Source organism: Carcharhinus amblyrhynchos, unplaced genomic scaffold, assembly GCF_965287045.1.
Source record: "Carcharhinus amblyrhynchos unplaced genomic scaffold, sCarAmb.v2.hapA scaffold_45, whole genome shotgun sequence".
Lineage (NCBI taxonomy): Eukaryota > Metazoa > Chordata > Chondrichthyes > Carcharhiniformes > Carcharhinidae > Carcharhinus > Carcharhinus amblyrhynchos.
Window position 1 is genome coordinate 3,948,428 of NW_027649786.1, and position 26,798 is coordinate 3,975,225.

Consider the following 26,798-nt stretch of genomic DNA (forward strand, 5'->3'; position numbering starts at 1 on the left):
GTATACCTACAGCACACGAATAAAGTGGCTTGTGGAAGGGACAGCAATAAATCCAAAACTAGCTAGCAATGCCCACAAACATTATAACTTAAGCAGCTCCTTGATGCCACACTACTAAATGCAGCTTTGGTGTGGAGAACTGTCCCACTCAGTTTGAGTTGATCAATGTTTGGGCTCAGTCTGATTGAAACCAGGCATTGGTGTTAGTAAAGGTTGCTTAACAATTCCTCCATCAATTGTACAGTTACAGGAGAACCTCAGCATACCAGTGGATACCATGTTGGACAGGGTTAGGGTAGGACTTCCAAATGCTTCCCTGGATCTGGGTATAGCAGCACAGCCAATATCCTGCCAGTTCCCAATTGCCCTCAGATAGTGATGTTGAGCCACCTTCTTCACCCAGCTACAAGCTGGTAGGGAAGGAGATCAGGATTGGTGATGAAGTACCAAGTCAGGATGGTGTGGTGGTGTTCCCATGCATCTGTTTTTGTCCTGGCTGGGGAGATACTTGATGAGTGGGTGCAGATGGAACACTCCATGGGAGATGATGGACAAAGTGAGATACTTGCCCCAGAATTCACAGCCTGTGGCTGGTTATATTGACCTGGTTAGGTGATGATAAAAACTTTGCTGTTTGGCCAATATAACTTTATTAGCATCTTAAAAATGTATTTGTCCATAGTGTTTACACAATAATAGCTAGGATTTTTTTCTCCAATGACACTCCAGGCCATAGAAAGTAGTGCAGGAACTGAATATAAACAGGAAAGATAATTGCAGCCTTTTTTTAAAAAGAGAAAATTTACTGTTTATGAATATAAAGAATCAAACAAGACACATTAAAATCAATCAGCTTGGAGTGTATACAGCAGGATCAGAGGAACCGGAGCTGAACACACAAAAATCACATCATTTTCTTTTGTTTAAAAAGTAACTTCACCCTGGAAATGAGAAAGGTCAAATACTTCAGGCTTCTTGGGTCATCCCAAAGATGCCTCACAGGGAGATATATACAGATATATAGAAAGCAATGTTGTTATACAAAATTTGTGACTCTTAAGGAGCTACTTTGGAAGCAGGTTTACTGTGGTGACACCTTCTGTATTTACAGCATTGGAAGGTGCCCATTTTAAAATGAGAGAGATTAGGAGTACCCAGACTGACACTGGTCTCTGCTTGACAACCGTACTGCTGTGGATAACTACTTCCGGTTCATCTGTGCTGTCCCAATCACACAATTATTCACCTGAAAGAGAACATGCTGTTTAGCAAGTTGCAGAGTTAGGATTAAAAAGTGATTTTCTAACCATCACTCTTCCTACCCAGTAGCAGTGAGATCCCAGTTCTCCCAAAATATTGACTTACACATCTTCAGACACTAAGGGGCAATTTAGCACAGCCAATCCACCTAATCTACACATTTTTGGAGTGTGGAAGGAAACTGGAGCACCCAGAGGAAATCCACAGACACGGGGAGAATGTGATCCGCGGCTGGAATCGAACTGGGTCCTTGCGCTGAGACGCACTGGTGTCACCATCCAGTCCAAAGGATGTTAGATCCAGGGTCACTATCTAACCTGCAGAGTAACTGTGGTATTTCTGGTATCAAAAGCTAGTTTACTTTTGTAAGGGACACCTGCCTGGGAGGGGGCTAACCTGGGCTCCTGGCATTGTAAGGCAGCAGTGCTAACCATTGTGTTACCCAATCTTTCTCTATCTCCCTTCATGTCTTTCCAGAGTTCATCTTGTCTGTGAGACCCACTCTTGCTCCCTCAACCCGAGAAATTGCTGATCGCTCCACATCCCTTCCTGGCTCCCATGCCAGCTTCTACTGTAAAGGGTTACCTCTCCTCAGGTATACTGAGGCACTATGGTTAGCATTGGTGTGGGCACAACTGGCATTGTATCTAATGGATTTGCTTTATAAACTCCAGCAATAACCATGGTATCTTTGGTATCCTTTCTAACTTCAATAAACAGGCTCTTCAGACCTTGTACAAAAGGATGCTCGTAGAACAATTGGCTATTGAAATAAAAACAAAATACTGTGGATGCTGGAAAATCTCAGCAGGTCTGAGTGACTGTGAGGAGACTAAATCCAATGTTTTGAGTCAGGATGACTCTTTGTCAGAGCTCCGATGAAGGGTTAGCCAGACTGGAAACGTTGGCTCTATTCTCTCCACAGTCACTGTCAGACCTGCTGAGATTTTCCAGCATTTCCTGTTTATCTTGGATATGGAATTAACATGCCTTCAATCACAGGCAGCTCCTTATTAATGGCTCTCCTGTGTCCCACTGTATATAAAACATTTAACATACCTTACTGGCAAAGCGCAGCGAATTGAGCGACTCACTGAAATTCTCCTCCAACGGAGAAAGATTTACAAACATCAGCCTGCAAAGAAAAGGTTTCCAGTTCAAAACCCAGAACTAGGTAAAATGCAGACTGTTTGGGAGGGTGAGGGAATGGAGAAGTGGGGAGGAATGAAGAGTTGGCCATTCAGCCCATTGGGTCTGCTACCCCATTCACAATGATCCTTAACTCCACTCTCCTGCCTGTCCTCCCAAACTCCTTAAATACAGGGAGTCAGCCTCTCTGGGACAGAATATCAAACACCACTGACCCTCTGAACATTTCTCAGCTCAGTGCAAAATAGTTTTTGAATGGTGTTCCCTTTTTCTGCTTCCCCATGTGAGAAAACACCCCCTCACCCTGCCAAGCTTCCTCAGGATCTTTATCCAATAAGATCCCCTCCCATTCCTTCAACAGGTCCAGCCTGTCAAAGCTTTCCTTGTGGGAACACTTCCTCATCCCAGGAATCACAGTGAAATTTTACAAGTAGATATCTCCTTAGTTAAGGAAAGCAAACCTGTACACAGTACTCACCAATGTTCTGTACTTTGGAAGTGAGATTTGGGAATTATATTTTCCTTGTAACTAAGGCAAACATTCCATTTTCCATTCTAATCACTTGCTATCGTTGCAGATTAACTTTACTGTGTAGAAAGAAATCCAGATCACCGGGTACTACAGCATTCTGTAGTCTCTCCATTTTAATCTTCCTGTCAAAATGGACAGCCTCATTTTCCTATATTAAATACCCCATTTGCAAACTCACTGAACCTGTCTGTGCCTCTTTGCAGATTGAAATTTCTTCCCAACCAGCATTTTATTAAGTGCCTTCTTGAAACACAAATACTCTGGTTCCCCTCTTACATCCTCAAAGAACTCTAAATTTGACAACAGTCGTGACTTTAAAGGGGCATCTTGATAAATACACGAATAGGATGGGAATAGAGGGATATGATCCCTGGAAGGAGAGGGCCGAAGGGCTTGTTCCTGCGCTGTAATTTTCTTTGTTTGACTTCCCTTTCACGAAACCATACCGACTCTGCCTGGCTGCATCATTTTTTTCACTCCAGCTACTGGTTCCTTGATAATAGATTCTAACATTTTCCCCACTGACAGAACTAACTGGACTGCACTAAATCTTGAATTAGTGATGTTGTAACTTACGTCTTTGAATTGCCTCCAAGATTATTCTGGAGTAGGTAAGTTAACTTGCTGTTCCGGTAGGGAATGTGGGATTCCTAAAAAAGACAAGCACTTTTTAGTGATAGGTTTCAGGAAACAACCCCAACCAAATGTCACTCTCCCCGACTCCAGAGATTTGAGTATGAAAATCCAGGCCGAGACTCCAATGCAGCGTCACAGCAGCACCACACTGTTAAAGAGACAGCTCATGTCTTTCAGAATCCTGAAACAGGGTCCATTTACCCTGCATTCAATACAAAAGATTGTACAGTGATATTCTGCAAGGTAAGGGAGCTCTCTCTCTCTCACATACACACACCTCAAATCAACATCATGAACAGATTGATGAGAAAACGTACTGTGCACAAAGAGGTTTCCAATGTTATATTAGTGGCTGCAAAGTATTTTGAGATGTTGAGGCTGTGAAAGGCAAGTCTCTCTGTTCCTTGTACATGGTTCTCACTACAACGGACACAAACAGCACAACCTTCCCACTTAGCGAGAAGAGCAGCAACTTTGCAGCAAAGGAAATGTGTCATGTGTGAGCTAAGCTTCTCTTTATTGAATGTGATTGAATCTGTAAACTTCCCTGTGTGCATGCAACAGGCGTGCTTTCGCTTTCTTAGCATGACTGCCAATCAGACAGAGCTGCCTTTAAACATTAATGTATATCTTCAACCATCTGCATCAGCCTATTCCATAGGTAAAACTGTCAGCTCCCACATCCCAACATTTTAAAAATGCTTTCCTGGGATCCGCAGGTTAAAATTCTGTCCAGAGCCAGCATGGTGGCACAGTGGTTAATGTTGCCTCACAGCGCCAGGTACATGGGTTTGATTTCAGCCTTAAGTGGCTGTCTGTACAGAGTTTGCACGTTCTCCCCGTGTCTGCATGGGTGCTCCGGTTTCTTTCCACTGTTCAAAGATGTGTGGGTTAGGAGCTTCAGCCGGATAAATGTACAAGGTTATGGGTATAGGGTAAGATGCCCTGTTGGAGAGTCAGTGCAGACTCGATGGGCTGAAAGGTCTCCTTCAGCACTGTAGTGATTCTATGATTTGAGCATCAGTGACAAGGCCAGTTGCTTGTCCTAAATAGCTCCAGGAGGGTGGTGCTGAGCCCAGATTTGATGTAAATATGATCTGTTCGTCACTGCAGTATAACAAGGATTCAGTCCTGAACACTGAGTAATGGCATTGAAGAATAGGAAGCTGGCTGGCAGGGGGCACCGTTGGTTAAGGATGGCAATGCTGCTATAGTTAGAGATAAGCTGGGTTAAGGATGTGAAATCAATAAGGAATAGTGTGGGAAAGAATTCACTCGAGGGAGTCTCCACAGGACCCCCAAGTTATCGTAAACTGTACGAGAAGAAATATTGGGTGCTGAAGAGACACAATAGTTGTGGGTGACTTTAATCTGTATTTAAAATGGAAAATCAGGCTGGCAGCAGTGGCATGGAGAAGGAATTTAGTAAATGCTTTTTTCATACAGAAACTGACCAGGAAACAGGTTCTATTAGATTTAATTGTGTGATGACAGGATTAATTAATGACTTCAGAGTAAAGGCATCCCTAGTTAGCAGTGATCACAATAGGATTGTATTATCCCTCCAGTTTGAAAGGAAGACAAAATGGGTCCAGACTGGTATTTTAAACTTAAATAAGGGCAACTGTGTGGGCACAAAAGCTGAGCTGGGACATTAGGCCCAGGAATACATCGACAGAGAGGTGGTGACAGGTATTTAAAGGGATATTTCAGAATACAGAGTATATTCCTACTGTAAAAGGAACATTAAGCAGGAAAATTAGGGAAAAAGGAACTAACTGCAGAAAGATGAGAACCAAGTCAGAATGTGAGAACTGCAGAAAATGTCTACAAGGCTAATCAGGAAAAGAAGCTGGTTAGCAATGGAAAACCAAAAGGAAGAGTTTCTACAGGTATTTAAAACAAAGAGTGAGTTCTCTGGAGAGCCACACTGGGGAGTTAAATGCAGAGGAAAGGAAATGACAGAAATCTTGCTTCAGTCTTCATTGTAGAAGATCCAAACCCATTCCAATCAGATCAAAATGAAAGATGGAAAGGTGAAACTACAAACACCAGCTTCTGAGGGACTTCACCTAAGGGCTGGCTGAAAAGAGGCTGCTGATAAAGGTGGTAGATACACTGATGTTAATATTCCTAAATTTTCAGCAAATGTAACCCCTCTGTTCAAGAAGGGAGGCAGGAAACAGGCTAGTCGGTGTGGAGTCTGTTGAGGAGAAGGTGTTCAATTCCATCATTAAGGAAGTGATAACTGGACATTTGGAGAAACTCGGTAACTGGGAAGAGTCAGCATGGTTTTGGCAAAGGGAAATATGTTTATTTTGGAGTTCTTTGAAGGACTATTACTTACGTGGCGAAAAACTGCAGCAGGCGACGGTGCAGAGGGACCTCGGGGTCCTTGTGTATGAGTCGCAAAAACCCAGCTTGCAGGTGGTCAGGAAGGCGAATGGGATGCTGGCCTTCATAGCGAAGGGGATTGAATATAAAAGTAGGGAGGTCTTGCTGCAGCTGTATAGGGCATTGGTGAGGCCGCAGCTGGAGTACTGTGTACAGTTTTGGGCGCCGCACCTGCGCAAAGATATTTTGGCCTTGGAGGGAGTGCAGAGGAGGTTTACTAGGCTGATACCGGAGTTGAGGGGGTTGAGCTATGAGGAGAGGCTGAATAAACTAGGCTTGTGCTCGTTGGAGTTTAGAAGAATGAGGGGAGATCTCATTGAGACGTATAAGATGATGAATGGGATGGATAGGATAGAGGTGGAGAGGCTCTTCCCGCTCAAAAAAGACAGTAGGACTAGGGGGCACAGCCTCAAGATAAAGGGGGGGCGGTTTAGATCGGAGTTGAGGAGGAACTTCTTCACTCAAAGGGTGGTGAATCTCTGGAATTCTCTACCCGTTGAAGTGGTGGAGGCTGCCTTGCTAAATATTTTCAAGAAGCGGGTTGATGGGTTTTTGATAAGAGAGGGGATTAAGGGTTATGGGGAGAGGGCCGGAAAGTGGAACTGAGCCATGACAGATCAGCCATGATCTTATTGAATGGCGGGGCAGGCTCGAAGGGCCAGATGGCCTACTCCTGCTCCTATTTCTTATGTTCTTATATGTTCTTATGAATCACATGTTCTGTAGACATGCCACACTTGGATTTGCAGAAGGTATTTGATAAGGTGCCACAAAGGTTTTTGTGGAAATTGAAAGTTCATGTTGTAGAGGGTAACATGTTTATACAGATAGAAGTTTAGCTGTCTGGCAGAACACAATGAGTCTTTGACAAGTGGAATCTCACAGGGGTCTGTGCTGAGGCCTCAGGACTGAAGGCATGCTAGCTAAATTTGCAGCTGACACAAAGAGAAGTGGGAAAGGATGTTGTGAACAGGATAAAGGAGGCTGTCGGTGGATATAGAACGACTGGACAGAAGTCGGCAGATGGAGTATACAGCATGTGAAGCAGTTCACATTGGCAGGAATAAAAAAAGCATTGTTACTAATCAGAGCACAGAATTCTGAAGTGCAGAGTGATCTAGGTGCTCCAGTACATACATCAGACAAAGTTAGTTTGCAGTTACAGCAAGTCACACAGGAAGATCATGGGATGCTTTCCTTTATCAGAGGATTTGAATGGCCAGGTCAGGGTGTTGTGATTGACTTGTACAGGACATTGGCAAGACAACATCTCAGATAGTGTGTACAGCTCTGGTCTCCTTATTCAGGGAAGGATGTAAATACATCGGAGGAGGTTCAGAGAGGGTTTAGTAGATTGATACTGGGAGGAATGGGTTGTGTAATGAGGGCACAGACTGGGCTTGTTCTTACTGGAATTTAGAAGAGTGACTTGATCCATGTTTATAAGATGCTGAACATCTTGACAATGTGGGTATGGAAAGGCTGTTTCCTCTCATGGGGGATTCCAGAACCAGGCAGCACGGTTTAAAATTAGAGATTGCTCTTTTAGGCCAGAGATGAGGAGGATTTCTCTCTCGAGGGTTGTGCAACTTTGGAACCCTCTGCAGTGGAAGGCAGTGGAGACGGGTTCATTGAAAATTTTTAATGCAGAGGGAGAGAGATTCCCTGGGTCATTGGGTAGAACGTGGAAATCTAAACACAAACAGATCAATGATGATCTTATCGATGGTGAAGCAAGAACGAGGGGCCGAAGAGCCTACTTCTGCTCCTACTCCATATCTTTGCATTTGCTGCAACTATCCAGTTATTTGACTTTCCAGCAGGTCAGGCCTTCCTGGGATGGGATTAATCCCAGGGCAGGTTAGACTGGGGTCCCAGTCAGCAATACAAGACTTGGGGTGGGTCCCCTGCCCGTGGCACCAGTTCAGACAGAATTACCCTTTGACCCAATGACTCCATTCTTGTGATCTCACACCCAGCACACCTCAAAACGTCCCTGCTCCTCCACCCAGAGTTGAGCCCCTTCTGGAACTTGTACAGTCCATGCAGTGTAGGTGCACCAACAGAAAGGTAGTTCCAGGATTCAGTGATAGTATTTAAAGGCATTGCTGAGACGTACCAAATTTCACTCAGCAGCCACCACTGAGTATCCTTACATGGAGAAAATGGAGAAACACAAACAATGACCCATGTGAATCATTGATGAGTGAGCTACAGAGGGAATCCTGTCAATCTGGGGCCTGAGGGTTCATGTGGAGAGAAGGAACAGAGATATTTGTTCAACATTTCAGCCCGTGCTGCACCTTACCTTGCTGGACAGTGACATGATGACATGCCCAAGGCAGGAAAGGCTGGTGTTGATTGCCTGTGCTTCTCTCAGACGCTCACCCTTAGACTGAGATTTATCCAGGCGTTCGCTGCCTGCCAGGTCCACCAGACTCAAGGTCGCTGAGGAGAAACAAAGATTAGCAGATGCAAGGATCGAAAGACATCAGAAACCATATTCCACGCTTAAATAACAAAATGTCACAAGCTCAGGTGCCAAACACATCAATAACCAAATTCAAATATAACCCCATTATTTAAAAACGGCAGGCAGAAGGGAGCAGAATTACAGACCAATATCAGTAATAAGGCTCATTACTGAGTTGGTTCAAAAAGATGCGGAGACAGCTAAAAGCTGTCAGTTACAGAATGCAGAGAGAGAGGCTGCATCAACTTTTCATATTGAAAAAAGAGGAATTAGCAAAGCATTTGACAGCCTGCCTTCATGAGGAGGAGGTATCGTGTACAAAAGGAGTGAAGTTTGCTGAACTTTCATAAGGGCCTGGTTCACCCACAGCCAGGAGCTGCTGTGTCTGGTTCTGGTCACCACATTTAGGACAGATGCGAAGGCTCAAGGAAGCTGTAGGGGGATTTGCCGAAATCAGTTACAGGGTAAATGTGGGGACAGATACATACATGAACACTGGAGATCGCGGTCAGAGTTACTGCCCTCAATCTGGAGCTGGAAGACACTGTGACTCCGGGATGAATGGTCATTTGCTGCAGTCTTTGCCACAGACCGATTGGCTTTGGCCGTTGCAATCAAGTTGTGAACCTGTTGGGGGAAGGACAGGATCGAAGAAAAAAGTTTAACTGCTGCTAACTTGGCACATCGGAGCTTTAACTCTGCTTCCTGACTGAAGTTCCTTTTAAAAACCCAAAGCTGCTGAACACAGTGATTCCAACTGGCTTAGGAGTTGAAAGAAATGGGAACAGGGAAGAGACCATTGATCCTTGAGTCTCAGTGGGACCAGTGGCGATACGACTCCATGTGTTTCCTGCTGATTGTTCCTGAACCAGGAGTGACTTAAAATCCAAAAGTCGAGTGACAAAACCATAAAACGTACAAGCAGAACGAGGCCATTCGGCCCATCAAGTCTGCCCACCAATCATGGCTGATAACCCCCTTCTCCCATCTTTTCCCCATAACCTCTGATCCCCTTACCAATCAACAACTTATCTATCTCTGTCTTAAATGACCCGGTCTCCTCCGTGGCAATGAATTCCATAGATTCACCACCCTCTGGCTGAGGAAATTCCTCCTCATCTCTGTTTTAAAGGGTTGTCCTTTTACTCTGAGGCTGTGCCCTCAAATCCTAGTCTCTGCTAATAATGGAAAGATCTCCCCATATCCACTCTATCTTGGCCTTTCAGTATTTTGTAAGATTCAATGAGATTCCTCCCCTCATCCTTGTAAACTCCATCAGACCCAGAGTCCTCAATCGCTCCTCACCCATGAAGACGAGTGATCTGAGTGAGGTGAGCAGAACACGAGCAGCCCTGCTCAGATTCATGGTAAAGAATTTACATTTACCAACAAGTCAGCCCTGGAGGATACAGTCAGCAGTTGCTGTTGGATTAAATGAATAGTGCACCATATAAACAGCCAAGAAACGGGTATTTCTCTCAGAAGAGCCCCTGTTATAAACACAGATCCACAATATCACCAAACACACACACACCTGATCCTTCATGGTGACGGTGACATATTTGAGGTTTGTGACATGCAGTTGTTTACTTTTGTTGTTAAGGAGTTTGATCTCGTACTCAACATTTTTCTCTGGTTTGGTAACAAGCAGGTCACGAATTGTCTCGTTGTAGATCTCCAGAAAGCTGGCAGTGAATTTATACTGGAACAGATAAAGTGTGCACAGATTAACAGCTGATTGGATTCACTGACTCAAAGCAATGAACGTAAGTATTGGATCGGTGAGATCAGTAATATATTCAGCTTTATAAATATTACACTGCCAAACCAGAGCAAACCCTCTCTCCCATGTCTACACGCAAGTTTACCATAACAAATTTAACATAGTTTCACTTCTCCATTGGTACAATGTAACACCTGAAGGAGCTACAGAAATGCAAACTCTTCCTCCTGAGAGCTATAATATTGAATTGTGGAATTCAGTGCGAGCTGCAGAGTTGGCCAATGTTGCTGTTTCCCTGGACTGGAGTAAACAGGGAATGTACAGATGATGTGATTCCAGGGGACTCTCAGATGTGTAGGTCTGGTCAATCTTTTTGATGTGGAGATGCTGGCGTTGATCTTCGGGTACGCATTCTCTCGGGCAGCCTTCATGACACACGACAGCGCAGAGCCGCTGAGCAGAGACTGATAGCCAAGTTCCGCACAGGGGGACGGCCTCAGCCGGGATCTTGGGTTCATGTCACACTATCTGTAACCCCTATGACTTGCCTGCGCTTGCAAAATCTCACTAACTATCCTGCCTGGAGACAATACACATCTCTTTAACCTGTGCTTAACCCTCTCTCCACTCATATTGTCTGCACTGTAAGGACTTGATTACCTGTAAAGACTCGCATTCCAATCATTATTTTGTAAATTGAGTTTGTGTCTTTATATGCCCTGTTTGTGAACAGAACTCCCACTCACCTGATGAAGGGGCAGCGCTCTGAAAGCTAGTGGTTTTTGCTATCAAATAAACCTGTTGGACTTTAACCTGGAGTTGTGAGAACATAACAACATAAGAAATAGGAACAGGAGTAGGCCATCCAGCCCTTCGAGCCTGCCCCGCCATTCAATAAGATCATGGCTGATCTGTTGTGGCTCAGTTCCACATTCCTGCCCTCTCCCCATAACCCTTAATCCCCTCGCTTATCAAAAACCCATCAACCCGCGTCTTAAAAATATTTAGCGAGGCAGCCTCCACCACTTCAACAGGCAGAGAATTCCAGAGATTCACCACCCTTTGAGTGAAGAAGTTCCTCCTCAACTCCGTTCTAAACCGCCCCCCCTTTATCTTGAGGCTGTGCCCCCTAGTCCTACTGTCCTTTCTGAGCGGGAAGAGTCTCTCCACCTCTATCCTATCCATCCCATTCATTATCTTATATGTCTCAATGAGATCTCCCCTCATTCTTCTAAACTCTAACGAGTACAAGCCTAGTTTATTCAGCCTCTGCTCATAGCTCAACCCCCTCAACTCCAGTATCAGCCTAGTAAACCTCCTCTGCACTCCCTCCAAGGCCAAAATATCCTTGCATAAGTACGGCGACCAAAACTGCACACAGTACTCCAGCTGCGGCCTCACCAATGCCCTATACAGCCGCAGCAAGACCTCCCTACTTTTATATTCAATCCCCCTCGCTATGAAGGCCAGCATCCCATTCGCCTTCCTGACCACCTGCTGCACCTGCAGGCTGGGTTTTTGCGACTCATGCACAAGGACCCCGAGGTCCCTCTGCACCGTCACCTGCTGCAGTTTTTGGCCACGTAAGTAATAGTCCTTCCTACCATTCTTCCTACCAAAGTGGACCACCTCACACTTGCCAACATTAAATTCCATTTGCCATTTTCTGGCCCATTCGCCCAGCCTATCTAGATCCTTCTGCAGACTCTCCACACCCTCTGCGCAATTTGCCGTTCCACCAATCTTGGTGTCATCAGCAAATTTCAACACTATACACTCGGTTCCCTCCTCGAGATCATCTACATAAATGGTAAATAGCTGAGGCCCCAGCACCGACCCCTGGGGCACTCCATTAGTCACCAACCGCCAATCCGAATAGCACCCATTAACCCCCTCTCTGCCTCTTCTTACAAATCTTTTTGATGCAGAAAAGGTCTGCTCTGAACACACCTGTCCCAACACACTTCATAGTAAAGGATTTTGTTCTCCAGTCAGAGATACCAATCTCACCCACACATCCTCATACAGTGCAGAATCGAGGGGCCCTGGTTACCCTCAGAATTGACTAACCAATAAAAAGCTCAAAGTGAATATAGCTAGTCCATCAGCATTTCTTTTTCTGAAAATAGGTGTGGTTTAATTACAGAATCCTGACAGCTTCTGTAAAAGGATTCACCAGCACATGGCGATGAGTACACGCCCAGCATTAACTCACTGTCCATCCCATGACCTTTAGTTCCTGCGCTGTTGAGAAGATCTGATCAACAGCTCGGGGAATCATCCCTTTCGTGTCACATGTCATATCATCGGGTCCTTCCATAGTAAAGGTCTTCCCGCTGCCCGTTTGCCCATAAGCAAAGATGCACACATTGTATCCATCCAAGGCAGACTAGAAAAGAGAGAGAAAGGCACAGTTATTCCATGTTGAATATGAACTCATTCCCCAGTATCTCTATTGCCTGTCTTGTCCTTTGCTAAAGGACTAACTCCTTGCATCTCAAACCAGAAGTGCAAGGGGCACCATCCATGGAGTGGTAGCGACACTGGAATATCAGGCAGGGACCCAGAGACACCAGTCCCAAAGTGCCAGGGTCAGCAATAACACCTCTAATGCACTAGCCAGGTAGTAAACCTAGCATTCCCATTCTGTGCAGTCTAATCCACAAATCGATGCCTTCACCGAGTTGAACACAAGATTGACTTAGAATCCCTCCAGTACAAAAAGAGGCCATTCGGCCCATCAAGCCTGCACCAACCACAATCCCACCCAGGCCCTACCCCCATATCCCTACATATTTACCCATTAATCCCGCTAACCTACACACCTCAGGACACTAAGGGCAATTTTAGTATGGCCAATCAACCTAACCCGCACATCTTTGGACTGTGGGAGGAAACCGGAGCACCCGGAGGAAACCCATGCAGACATGAGGAGAATGTACAAACTCCACACAGACAGCGACCCAAGCCAGGAATCGAACCCAGGTCCCTGGAGCTGTGAAGCAGCAGTGCTAACCACAGTGCTGCCGTGCCGCCCCAGATTATTCAACAGTGTACGTACAGAGTAACTATCTCCTCTTGTGGACAAGTCCTGGTTACAGGGATGTTTAGGAGCAAATGTTTTCACAAAAAAGGTAATGGAAAGCCAGTACTCTGCCCTAAAAGCTGTGCATGATGGGGGAAGCTACCAAGATAAATTGATTTTTACATTTAAAGGTAACAGGGGTTTAAAGCAGGTAAATGGGTCACAGGTCACACCATTGAATAACTGAAATGGCCGAACAGGCTTGAGGATTGCACAGCCTCGTCTTCTTCTGTGAGTGGAAAGGTTCATTACAGCAAACAAATGAATACTAAAGTTCACGTTTCAACACTAATTAGACAGGAAGATGCTTGCCAATACTGACTGGTGAAGATAAGAAAGACTGAGGGCAGAATATTTAAACTGCCTGCACACTCAGAGGTGGTCTTCTGTATATTGCTACCTCAGCCACCCTACCTGACCGCTGCTGTGAGCCCACCTGCACACATCCCACACTATCTGGCTTGTCCAAACCCACTGTTACCCTGGGCTGATCTACACTCTTTCCCACTTCCTTACCTGGACCAGTTGGGAGATATCTTCAAACACATCCTTCTGTGTGGCTATTGGCTGGAAGACACGGTCAAAACTGAAGTCATATTTGAACTCATCCTTCCGATCATGGCCAGTGTGAGACTGCAGAGAGGAAAAATCAAGCTGAAGAAGCAAACATTCCAGGTCTCTCACTCAGAACATCCAGCATTTTGTGCTTTTATTCACAATTTCTTGCTGAGCAGAATAGAACGCAGGGTAAAAAACCACAATACAGTAAAATCAATCGGACATTTCAAATGACGTTTCTGTGTTGCTGAAATAGAAAGTCCTGCCGGTGCTCGGACACGGCTGGCAGTGGGTGGTTTTGGGTTGGGGGTGGCACAGTGTCCTGCCTGGTTCTCGGACACGGCTGGCAGTGGGTGGTTTTGGGTTGGGGCGGTACAGTGTCCTGCCTGGTTCTCGGACACGGCTGGCAGTGGATGGTTTTGGGTTGGGGGTGGTACAGTGTCCTGCCTGGTTCTCAGACACGGCTGGCAGTGGGTGGTTTTGGGTTGGGGGTGGGTGGTACAGTGTCCTGCCTGGTGCTCAGACACGGCTGGCAGTGGGCTGTAGCTGGGTGGTGATCAGTTTGAAGGATCAGATCTTTTCCACGTGCTCTCTGCAGAAATCTCTTACCTCTTCCCTTTTTGTCAGGGCGATAACCTTCTCATCACTGGCAGAGAACTGAACGTGTTCAATTTCACTGAGACCTTCCATCTCCGAGTCCAGCAGAGGCCGAACGCGGCAGATCACACGGATATTACCCTGCAAAGGAAGAGGAACTAAATACAGTTCATCGGGTATTGTTATTCTTTTATTACAGGTTAATTGGCAATCCTGATTCTTCATCTAGTGTCTCTGAACAAAAGCCAGGACCTATTGAGCAGGTCACTGCTCTGGAATCTAACTGCCCAGTTGTCCCATCAGCTACGATCATGACACCCACCTCCTGCCCACACTGACACTGTACACCCCACGTACCCACCTCCTGCCCACACTAACACCTTATACCCCACGTACCCACCTCCTGCCCACACTGACACTGTACACCCCACGTACCCACCTCCTGCCCACACTGACACTGTACACCCCACGTACCCACCTCCTGCCCACACTGACACTGTACACCCCACGTACCCACCTCCTGCCCACACTGACACTGTACACCCCACGTACCCACCTCCTGCCCACACTGACACTGTACACCCCACGTACCCACCTCCTGCCCACACTGACACTGTACACCCCACGTACCCACCTCCTGCAGAGAAGTGTGAGGTAATTCACTTTGGTAGGAATAACAGATGTGTTGCGTATAGGGCTAACGGGAGGACTCTGAATAGTGTGGAGGAGCAGAGGGATCTAGGTGTATGTGTACATAGATCCCTGAAAGTTGGGAATCAAGTAGATAAGGTTGTTAAGAAGGCATACGGTGTCTTGGCGTTTATTGGTAGGGGGATTGAATTTAGGAGTCGCAGCGTCATGTTGCAACTGTACACAACTCTGGTGCGGCCGCACTTGGAGTACTGTGTGAGTTCTGGTCCCCAAATTACAGGAAGGATGTGGAGGCTTTGGAGAGGGTGCAGAGGAGGTTTACCAGGATGTTGCCTGGTATGGAGGGGAGGTCCTATGAGGAGAGGCTGATGGATTTGGGGTTGTTTTCGCTGGAAAGAAGGCGGCTAAGAGGGGACCTTATTGAAACATATAAGATGATCAGAGGTTTGGATAGGGTGGACAGTGATAGCGTTTTTCCTCTGATGGAGAAATCTAGCACGAGGGGGCATGGCTTTAAATTAAGGGGGGGTAGTTATAGGACGGATGTCAGGGGTAGGTTCTTTACCCAGAGGGTGGTGAGGGATTGGAATGCCCTGCCTGCTGCAGTTGTAAATGCGCCTAGTTTGGGGGCGTTTAAGAGATCCGTGGATAGGTTTATGGACGAAAAGGGATTGGTTTAGGTTAGTGGGTCATTGTTTTTTAACTGGTCGGCGCAACATCGTGGGCCGAAGGTTCTGTTCTGCGCTGTAATATTCTATGTTCTATGCCCAACATGCTGCATGTCTGGAGAACTGAACTTTGCCCTCCCAGGGCCTGGCAATGTCCCTCACATACCTTCAGCTCTTGCACAGTGTTGTGCAGCCGCCGCCTCTCCTGTTCAGCACAGTGTAGCCTTTCATCCCGCTCCATAATCACGTCACGCTGCTCTGCGATCATCGACTGCTGCTCTTCAATACATGTGACCTTCTGTGCGAGCTCCATCTCTTTCACCTTCAGCTTGTTCTAAGCAATAAAACGGCCTGTCAATGCTATATTTTAGGCACCGTCTGATATGGGGCATATTCACAAATCCTACACAACCAATACTAAAACATGTGCTCCTAGTAACTACACTACCTTTCACTCTATTCATTCATTGGGCATTTACTGCCCATCGCTTATTGCCCCCTGAACTGAGTGTCTTGCTCAACCATTTCAGAGCACAGTTAAGAGTCACCCACATCACTGTGGCTCTGGAGTCACATGTAGGCCATACTGGGTAAGGATGGCAGATTTCCTTACCTTAGTGAAGTAGATGGGTTTTTAAAACAACAATCAATGATAATGATAATGGTGACCATGAAACTGAGATTAGCTTTTAATTCAGATTGGGGTTAAATATTAACAACTGCTGTGGGGGGATTTGAACCTACATCCCCACAGCATTAGTTTGAGCTTCTGGATTACAAGTCCAGTGATATTACACTACGCCACCAACTCCCTTTAAGAATGTAGGATCAGTTTAATCAGCCTGCATCATCCACTTGGAACTCAGTGGTATGGCCCATGTCAGCCAAGATTCGGATTCAAGTTGACACTAACCAAATCCACTTGATACAAGGCTGCAGAGTCTAATACTGACCCGTGAAAATCACTCAGCTTTCACCCCGACCCTTCTGCAGTCCTGGAACACACCAGTTACCTGATCTCTGCTGTGACCCTCCAATTCTATACTATCTGCTGCAGTTTGCAGCAGAGATAAAGTTAAGGCTGTCTCGGGTGTGGTAGTGCAATGCTTGGGTATCTGAAGAGTTACCAGTATCCAAACGGATGTCCTGAGATAATGGAACTGAGGTGGAGCGAGTGAGCAAGGTGACATTGGTCTCTGTGCAAAGAGTTTGCCTCCTGCTTTCCCCCACCTTCTCCACAGACCCGAGCATTATTCTTTTTCACATTCTCACTGGAATATTTTGAACCTGCTCCCACCTACTCTCCAGCTTGACATACCAGTGCTGTGCCCTTCAAAACACCACTTGGCTCTCTCTGGAAAAGGGAAAATGGTCAAGCATCCAGAAACATGACACTACCTCCGTGTCCTCAGCCAGAGTGGAGAGGGTCAGATAGTTGCTTTGGAGCACACTTCTGCTGGTCTTCAGCTCTGTAACCTCACCAGTTAAGCGTTCTATTTCTGTCTCCCGTACCTCCAGCACTCCCTGCATGGCAGTATTTTCATCTCGACACTTTGTCAGTTCCACTTCTCGGTCTTTCAGTAACAGCTCCATGGCCCTGAGTAGAAACAGTGAATAGTCAGAGTATCAAAGCTGGAACAGGAGACGGCAGATACACAAAGCAATCGCATCTGTATAGCACCTTAAATCGGGCAGCAGGGTCATCAGAATGACTCACATTGAACATATATGGTAGATATTACTTGTGTCACAACTGTATTGCAGCACCTCAGAGTGCTACATGATCAATGTAGACAACCTGAAAGATCTTTGCACTTGTGGTGGCTCTTCAGATACTTTATGAGCAAAGTATATTTTTACAAGTGAAATGAGGTGCATTTGTCAATGTGACATCACAAACTTGCTAACTAATCAGTCCTTTTCTCATATTCGTAGACTGGTGTCCCTTTGAAATTTGACACTCTTGTATCTGTCCTGATAGGTAAAAGACAGAAAGCCTTGACAGAATATCCCTCTTTTCAGCAATGCTCATGCTTTGTACTATTGAGTGACTGTTTTATACTGATTCATTTATAATTGCAAAGAATTGGTAATGGACAAAAGGCTCTCGCTACCATCTCCTACCCAGAGGTGCTAGCACAAAATTAACACAAAAAATGCCAGGAAAATTCAACAGCTTTGGCAGAGAGAGAAAGGAGCTTTTAACATCTGTACATCCCTCCTTCAGAGGGTTTTGCTTTAAGTGTGATTGCTGCAGGTTCACCCTTGCTGTTGATTATTGGTACCAATAACCCAGTGATACAATACTTACTTCAGATTGTTTTGTAGCTCATTGATCTGGGCTTTGGCAGCATCTAGCTGTTTGTCTCTCTGATCCATACTCTCGTGAAGCTGCCTGCTCTGTAACTCCGACATCTCCAGTTTACTGCTGTACTCACATACCCGGGTCTTCATGTTACCCAGTTGCACTTTCATGTCACTAAGCTGCCCCTTCAGATCCCAAGGCGGGCGCTTCTTGGAGCCAACTGCTGGCAGACCAGGACAAGACAAAACAGCTTTTTAAAAACTCAACAATATCAGCAACAAACTGTATACTTGGGAGCTGAACACAAAGCTACAAAGCAAAGTTCACAAAAATGTAAAAAAAAAACATGCTTGAATAAAAGAATAACTTTACTGCATTAAGTTTGTCCTGCATTAAAATTTTAAGTCTGGTGTTGAGATTCATGGAACCTGAAGAGAAAACTGCAGCATAATGGATTGGAATAAAATTATCCAAACCACAGCATTGGGAAACAGGGTTTTGAAAACACGCTCGACTGAACCAAGAGGTGTAGGCTGTAGTGCAGCTTCTCCCAGTGATGATTAGAGTCAATATCCCAATTACATTCAGACCAGGCTCCATCCTGTACAGGACTGGAATGCAGTAACTAGCAACTTACCTGCTGTCTGCACTGTGGAGGGTGCAGTTACTGCCACTCTTGGCTTCTTCCCTGTAACTAGAAAAGAAATAAAAGAGGAATGAATGGTTCTGTGAAAGAGATAAAAACATGCAGCAAGTCTGTAGAGGGAGACATTCCCTCATGCAGAACAGAAAGTTCATTACCAGTCTGCAGTTTGAATAGATTAAAATGATCAATTATATAATCATAGAATCCCTGCAGTGCAGGGAGCCATTCGGACCACAATCCCACCCACCACCCCATATTTACCCTGACACCAAGAGGCCATTTACCAAAGCCAATCAACTTAACCCACATGTTTGGAATGTGGGAGGAAACCCACACAGACATGGGGAAAATGTGCAAACTCTGCACAGTCACCCAAGGCCAGAATTGAACCGAATCCCTGGCACTGCAAGGCAACAGTGCGAACCACTGTGTCACCCTGCTACCCCCGGATTCAAGTCAAGAATCGAACCTGACTCCCTGGCGCTGCAAGACAGTAGTGTGAACCACTGTGCCACCCCTGGATTCTGACCCAAGTCGGGAATCGAACCTGACTCCCTGACACTGCGAGGCAGCAGTGCTAACCACTGTGCCATCGTGCTGCCCCTAATTAGCTGATTACTAGATGCAGAAAATGAAAATTACTTCCATGTTTTTCCCGGGGTTTTAGTTCCCATCCCTTTTAACTCTCATCCCAGTGAATGAGACTGTATTACAGTGAAGCTGTAACACTATGCAGCCTGCAGTATTCACAGAATGGTCCAGTCACAAAGCCGAAGTGGTAGAAAACCTTCACCCTGCCAGAAACAGAGGATGAGTAGGTTCAAGCCTGCTTCACCACTCAATGTGAATAGAACTAATCCCCCTCGCTATGAAGGCCAGCATCCCATTCGCCTTCCTGACCACCTGCTGCACCTGCAGGCTGGGTTTTTGCAACTCATGCACAAGGACCCCAAGGTCCCTCTGCACCGTCGCATGCTGCAGTTTTTCGCCACGTAAGTAATAGTCCTTCCTACCATTCTTCCTACCAAAGTGGACCACCTCGCACTTGCCAACATTAAATTCCATTTGCCAGTTCCTGGCCCATTCGCTCAGCCTATCTAGATCCTTCTGCAGACTCTCCACACCCTCCGCACAATTTGCTGTTCCACCAATCTTGGTGTCATCAGCAAATTTCGACACCATACACTCGGTTCCCTCCTCCAGATCATCTATATAAATGGTGAATAGCTGAGGCCCCAGCACCGACCCCTGGGGCACTCCACTAGTCACCAACCGCCAATCCGAATAGCACCCATTGACCCCCACTCTCTGCCTCCTATTTGACAGCCAATCCTCTATCCACGCAAACACCCTACCCCCAACTCCATGCCCCCTGACCTTCTGCAATAACCTCTTGTGAGGCACCTTGTCAAACGCCTTCTGAAAATCAAGACAGACCACATCCACCGGCTCTCCTCTATCCACCGCCCTAGACACATCCTCATAGAATTCGTCAGACACGACTTCCCCTTAACGAAACCGTGCTGCGTCTGCTCTACCAAACAATTCTCCTCAAGATGCCTCGCTATTTTCTCCTTGATCACAGATTCTAACATTTTTTCCTACAGCAGACGTTAAACTAACTGGCCTATAATTCCCCGCCCTTTGCCTGCCACCCTTCTTAAACAACGGCGTAACATTAGCCGTTTTCCAATCTTCTGGCACTTCCCCAGAATCCAGCGACGTTTGGAAAATAATCACCAAGGCATCCACTATCACCTCCACCATTTCCTTCAAAACCCTTGGATGCATTCCATCAGGTCCTGGGGACTTGTCCACAATCAGTCCCTCCAGTCTGTTCAAATTTCCCTTTGAGATTTGGTTAGCATGGCAATTACCATCTGCCGAATAACTATACTTGCCATCCACTTGTGGTAGAGAATTCCACATCACCCTCAAGTGAAGAAGTTTCTTCTCACCTCAGTCCCAAATGGCTTACCCTGTATCCTGAGACTATAATTCCATCTGAACATAAGTAGGTTAGAACACTTCACTATACATTAACCACACGGTAGCTTCCAAACATGTGTTAACTCACAGGTTTTGCTGCATTGTTGAGTTACATCCACCAATTTATGCAAATTATTCCAAACCCCAAGGTTAGAATCACACTTACCTCCGGCTACAGTGGCTGCACAGTTCACAGCCCGACTTCTAGCCTCCGTCCCATGAACAGCTCTCGCCAATCCAACTGCAGAAAGTGAGATGGTGCAGATTTTATACAGAACCCTAGATAGATGCATCCATTCATTGCAAAACCATAGAGTCTAGCACAGCATGGTTTTCATTCACAGGTTTTAAGTCGGTCCGCCTTGTGTCCAACGAGGGGCATACACGCGATGGGTCGTACTTGGGCTGCTCTTGGTTGTTCGAGATTGGCCTAGTGCTTCATGTCGTTAGTATGTGCCTAAACTGGACCAGATACTGGGCAAGATGACAGCTCAGTGACTATCACTGATTGCTGTGCAGACACATGGATTTGGACCGGTGTCTGTGGGAGTTTGCGCATTCTCCCCACGCTTGCGTGGGTTTTCTCCGGGTGCTCCGGTTTCCTCCCACACCCCAAAGATGTGCTGTTAGGCTGATTGGCGGGAATAAATTGTCCCTAAATCAGTTTCCCTCAATCTGGACGGCCATAAAACATTAGACAAGGGTCATGGGTGGAGGGGGGGACTGGTGGTGTTGAGATGGCGGCGCGGGCTCGTTGGGCCTAAGGGCCTGTTTCCTGGGCTGTTTTTGTTCTTTATGTCATTGGGTCAGGATGACATTTATGGTCACATTACCCTTTCCTCAAACAGCCTTGCCTCAAGTATGAGGAAGCTCAGCCACTCTACCCCACAACTGCAGGGTCAACTTCAGTTCCCCGCTGTGCAGAATTAGAGCCAACAAAACAGTCATTTAATATTGGGTCACATTCCATTATGGACTTGTAAAGATACATGTAATACTAGGTTACTACCATTGGACCGTCTCTTCCCAGTAAGAGTTCAGTAAGCCAGCAGCAAGCATGCAACTGGACAGTAAAAGGAAATACAAAGAGAATAAAACATTGAAGCAATGGTCAAATCTGAAGCAGGGTCATGTACCTCCATACTGGCTTCTCACCCCAATCGATGGCCTGCTGGAAATCCCTTTGCTGCTGGCAGATGCAGCGCTGTAGCCGGATTTCTTCACAACCACGGCAGGCTGTCAGGTAAGGAAAAGCAGCTCAGACATGGCCCAAAGTAGCTGCACTATTCAAAACAATCGTTTGATTATAAAGTCTGCTCTGCTGACAGGCTTTTCGTCAAAACAAAGCAGTTTAACTTGTTTACTCAAGTATGCTCAAGGACTTTCCTACTGCTCTAAGTAGCACGGTGGAATTTTTTACATTCACGTGCAGGGTCTCAGTGCTAGCTTAAATTGCAGCATTGGGGCTGAACTATAAGATGCTGCATAAAAGCAAACTTTCTCAGCCTTCCCCGAGATGAGCATTGAACAGAGACACTACTTGCAGTTACAGGCTGGACAATCCAGGGCACAGAGAGCAGGTTCCATGATCAATGGCTTCTGGAGAAAAATCAGCTGCAATTATTTCAGTGGCTGTTGCTGCGGTTTTTATTTAGGCAATGACCCCACCCCCCCCCACAAAATCACAGCTTATCCCCAAGGCTACGACGACAGAGCCATTTTGAGGGACTCACATCTACGTTGTCCACCGTAGTATTCAGCCTCATTCTCTTCAGGGAAGGTTGTGGAAGACGGGATCGCTGAGCTTGGTTCTTGTTACCATTAGCCACGGTCTCGACGTTAATCTTCCGATCCGTTAGAGGAGAGCGCTGTCAAAAGCGAGCAACTGTTTCAGTCTCACCTGCACCCGCCCACGTCTCACCTGCAACTTACCACAAGTGGAAGGGATAACCTGGCACCAAGGGCCTGAAAACACATTGTTTATTTTAAAAGACCAAGTTAATCATTCTGCAAAGTACTGCGCGTAGCAACTACGCAGTCTTAATTTAATGAGAATGGCATTTGAGAGTTCCATCTCAAGTGGGAAGCACGATGGCACAATGGTTAGCACTGCCGCCTCACAGTGCCAGGGACCCAGGTTCAATTCCAGGCTCAGGTGACTGCAGTTCTCCTCATGTCTGCATGGGTTTCCTCTGGGTGTTCCAGTTTCCTCCCACAGTGTGGGTTAGGTTGATTGGCTATAGTAAATTGCCTCTTGTCAGGGGGATTAGCGTCAGTGCAGGTTTTATGGGCCGAATAGCCTCTTTTTGCACTGTAGACATTCTGATCAATCATATCACATCCACAGTCTTTTATCCAAGCCAACATGCTGTGATTGAACTGTAAGAAGTCTCACAACACCAGATTGAAGTTCAACAGGTTATTTGGCAGTACTAGCTTTCGGAGCCTCAAGCCCCTTCTTCAGGTGAGTGAGGACTTGTGTTCACAAAGAGGGCACATAAAGGCACAAACTCAATTTACAAGATAATGATTGGAATGCGAGTCTTTAATATCTCTTTAACCTGTTCTTAACCATCTCTCCACTCACATTGTCTGTATCTTTAAAACTTGATTACCTGTAAAGATTCACATTCCAACCATTATTTTGGAAATTGAGTTTGTGTCTTTATATACCCTGTTTGTGAACACAAGTCCTCACTCACCTGAAGGAGCTTGAGCTCCGAAAGCTAGTACTGCTAAATAAATTTGTTGGACTTTCACTTTGTGTTGTGAGATTTCTTACAGTCTTCACCCCAACCTAACACCGGCATCTCCACATTGTGATTGAACTGTACAGGGCAGTTCAATGCTGGGTGAATTGCATCCCTGCAGTGTTACTTTTGTATTCACACATTATTTTACACCTGGGATTGTGTCCTCCATCAAGTGGAAGCACTTGCTGCAACTGTAAGGGAATGAACAGAGACCACTCAGAGTCACTTCACATCTTCCTCCTGGACTGACAAAGAAATCACCGCCACACAGACAAGAAATTAGAAACAAGCCCATTGAGATTTCCAGAACAAAATATTTCAAATATTAAACCAGTAAATGCTAGAAATACTCGGCAGACCTGGGCGCCTGTTTGGGGAGAGAAATGTTTCCGGTCAATGGCACTTCATCAGAACAGTATAAAGTTCTATTTACAAAGCGCTGTGGATGTGATATGATTAATCGGAATCTCTACATTGTGGAAAGAGGCCATTTGGCCCATCAAGCCTGCACCAATGCTAATCTCCCTGACAAAGGGCAATTTACTATAGCCAATCAACCTAACCCGCACCGTGGGAGGAAACTGGAGCACCCAGAGAAAACCCATGCAGACATGAGGAGAACTGCAGTCACCTGAGCCTGGAATGGAACCCGGGTCTCTGGCACTGTGAGGCAGCAGTGCTAACCATTGTGCCACTGTGCTACCCACTTGAGATGGAATTCTCAAATGCCATTCACATTAAGACTGCGTAGTTGCTACGTGCAGTATCTTGCAGAATGATCTTTTCTTTTCTTAAGGAGATTCAGTGTGTGGGATGGCATTGATGGTAAGGACAGTGAAATCTTTGAGATAAATAGGGGGAATAAAGTATTTCAGAACTGGAACACAGGACACCCTTCAGCTTTTATCTGCCTCAGTGGGTCAGCGTGGGCTTTCCTGCTCATATCATGTGGTTAATAATCCATATAAGAACATAAGAAATAGGAGCAGGAGTAGGCCATCTAGCCCTTCGAGCCTGCCCCGCCATTCAATAAGATCATGGCTGATCTGCAGTGGATCATTTCCACTTTCCCGCTTTCTCCCCATAACCCTTAATTTCCTTGTCTATCAGAAACCTATCTACCCGTGACTTAATTATATTCAGCGAGGTAGCCTCCACCACTTCAACGGGCAGAGAATTCCAGAGATTCACCACCCTTTGAGTGAAGAAGTTCCTCCTCAACTCTGATCTAAACTGCACCCCCCCCCCGCCCCCTTATCTTGAGGCTGTGCCCTCTAGTTCTGCTATCCTTTCTAAGCAGGAAGAATCTCTCTACCTCTACCCTATCCATCCCCTTCATTATCTTGTAAGTCTCTATAAGATCCCCCCTCAGCCTTCTAAACTCCGAGTACAGACCCAGTCTATTCAGTCTCTCTTCATAGGCTAACCCCCTCATCTCCGGTATCAGCCTAGTGAACCTTCTACATAACATAAGGACACCGTGACAAAGATAGGGTGACTAAAGGTTTGACCAAAAAGCATTTCAAACAAGGTCACAAGGTGGGAGATGGGTTTAGACAGTTGAAAGATCCAAAATGCGAAGCTTTATATCAGCTCAGACTGATTGTATTATCGTTCATGGAGAACAGTGTTGCACACCCGTCACTGTTTTACACGGTGTCTCTGCAGCATCTCTCCAACTCCAGCATCTTCCCAGACTTTTCTCATGGCACAGCTCCCCTCTTGGCCTTTTCAATCTTGTCTGATGTGGTGCACCATCATTGGTGTGGCTCCTTTGGTACATATGACAGTTTATTTAGTATCAAACAGAGTATCAAAGTCTCCCTCCTGCTGACTTACCTCCAGACTGTCGTTTTTGCGTTTTTTTGCGAGGGTCTGTGAAAGCTCCAGGGTTGGAAATTCACAGACCTGAGCTTTCGCCATGGCCTCTCTCTCCAGATTCCGACGTATCACAGAGGAATGCTCTGAAAAGTGAGAATATTGTCCATACCACCTTCACCCACACAACAAGAAGCAATACAGAAACCCAGGGATAGGAGCAGGGGTAAGCCGTTAGCTCCTCAGACCTGTTCTCCTGGCTCAAACATCTCCTGGCTCATTGTCTACCCGGAGAGCAGACTGCTCCTAAATCCAGATATCAGTACAGACACTGGTCAATAACAGTGCGCACAGCTCCCTCCCACCACTCACTTACTCACACCTCCTTTCTCTCTCTCCCTTCCACCCCTCCCCCCACACTCCCTAACCCAGAGACTGGTTAATGACACTGTGCAAAGCTCCCCCCTCTCCCCAACCCAGACACTGGTAAATAACACTGTGCACAGCTGTCCCCCCACCCTCCCTAATCCAGACACTGGTAGATAACAGCAAGCACAGCTCCCCCACACCTTCTCGCTCTATCTGGGGGTGGGGTTAATAGTATATTGTGTATTATATTTATATTACTCACGGTCTCTCTCTCTCTATTGGTGGGGGGGTGAGGTTTATTGTATATTCTAATATTTATATATTACTCACTGCCTCTGTTTGTGTGTCTCTCTCTCTATCCGGAGGGTTTATAGTATATTATGTGTTATATTTATATATATACTGCTCACTGTCTCTCTCTCTCTATCTGGGGGGTTTATAGTATATATTATGTTTATATATATACTGCCCACTGTCTCTCTCTCGCTATCTGGGGGGTTTATAGTATATATTATATTTTTATATATATATTGCTCACTGTCTCTCTCTCGCTATCTGGGGGGTTTATAGTATATATTATATTTATATATATATATATTGCCCACTGTCTCTCTCGCTATCTGGGGGGTTTATAGTATATATTATATTTATATATATATATATTGCTCACTGTCTCTCTCTCGCTATCTGGGGGGTTTATAGTATATATTATATTTATATATATATATTGCCCACTGTCTCTCTCGCTATCTGGGGGGTTTATAGTATATATTATGTTTATATATATACTGCTCACTGTCTCTCTCTCGCTATCTGGGGGGTTTATAGTATATATTATATTTTTATATATATATTGCTCACTGTCTCTCTCTCGCTATCTGGGGGGTTTATAGTATATATTATATTTATATATATATATATTGCCCACTGTCTCTCTCGCTATCTGGGGGGTTTATAGTATATATTATATTTATATATATATATATTGCTCACTGTCTCTCTCTCGCTATCTGGGGGGTTTATAGTATATATTATATTTATATATATATATATATACTGCTCACTGTCTCTCTCTCGCTATCTGGGGGTTTATAGTATATGTTATATTTATATATATATTGCTCACTGTCTCTCTCTCGCTATCTGGGGGGTTTATAGTATATATTATATTTATATATATATATATTGCCCA

General features: G+C 45.5%; 1 protein-coding gene across 4 annotated transcripts in view; it reads right to left on the reverse strand.

Moving 5' to 3' along the window:
• Positions 1-782: 782 nt before the first annotated feature.
• The window catches only part of kifc1 (kinesin family member C1), a 29,878-nt gene continuing 3,862 nt past the window's right edge, over positions 783-26,798 (reverse strand). The window contains exons 2-18 of one of the 4 annotated variants that reach the window (XM_080182090.1): positions 25,259-25,383; positions 22,400-22,534; positions 21,803-21,902; positions 20,833-20,907; positions 18,669-18,725; positions 18,038-18,251; positions 17,125-17,323; positions 15,893-16,060; positions 14,420-14,548; positions 13,769-13,885; positions 12,383-12,556; positions 9,979-10,146; positions 8,933-9,071; positions 8,280-8,419; positions 3,518-3,591; positions 2,320-2,395; positions 783-1,246 (exon numbers count right to left, since the gene is read on the reverse strand). In XM_080182090.1, coding sequence (XP_080038216.1) covers positions 1,202-1,246; positions 2,320-2,395; positions 3,518-3,591; positions 8,280-8,419; positions 8,933-9,071; positions 9,979-10,146; positions 12,383-12,556; positions 13,769-13,885; positions 14,420-14,548; positions 15,893-16,060; positions 17,125-17,323; positions 18,038-18,251; positions 18,669-18,725; positions 20,833-20,907; positions 21,803-21,902; positions 22,400-22,534; positions 25,259-25,342 — 2,094 coding nt within the window. In that variant the 5' untranslated portion in view covers positions 25,343-25,383 and the 3' untranslated portion in view covers positions 783-1,201. Of the gene's footprint in view, positions 1,247-2,319; positions 2,396-3,517; positions 3,592-8,279; positions 8,420-8,932; positions 9,072-9,978; positions 10,147-12,382; positions 12,557-13,768; positions 13,886-14,419; positions 14,549-15,892; positions 16,061-17,124; positions 17,324-18,037; positions 18,255-18,668; positions 18,726-20,832; positions 20,908-21,802; positions 21,903-22,399; positions 22,535-25,258; positions 25,384-26,798 lie in introns of all 4 variants that reach the window. The other 3 variants (XM_080182089.1, XM_080182091.1, XM_080182092.1) reach the window with 3 other exon arrangements.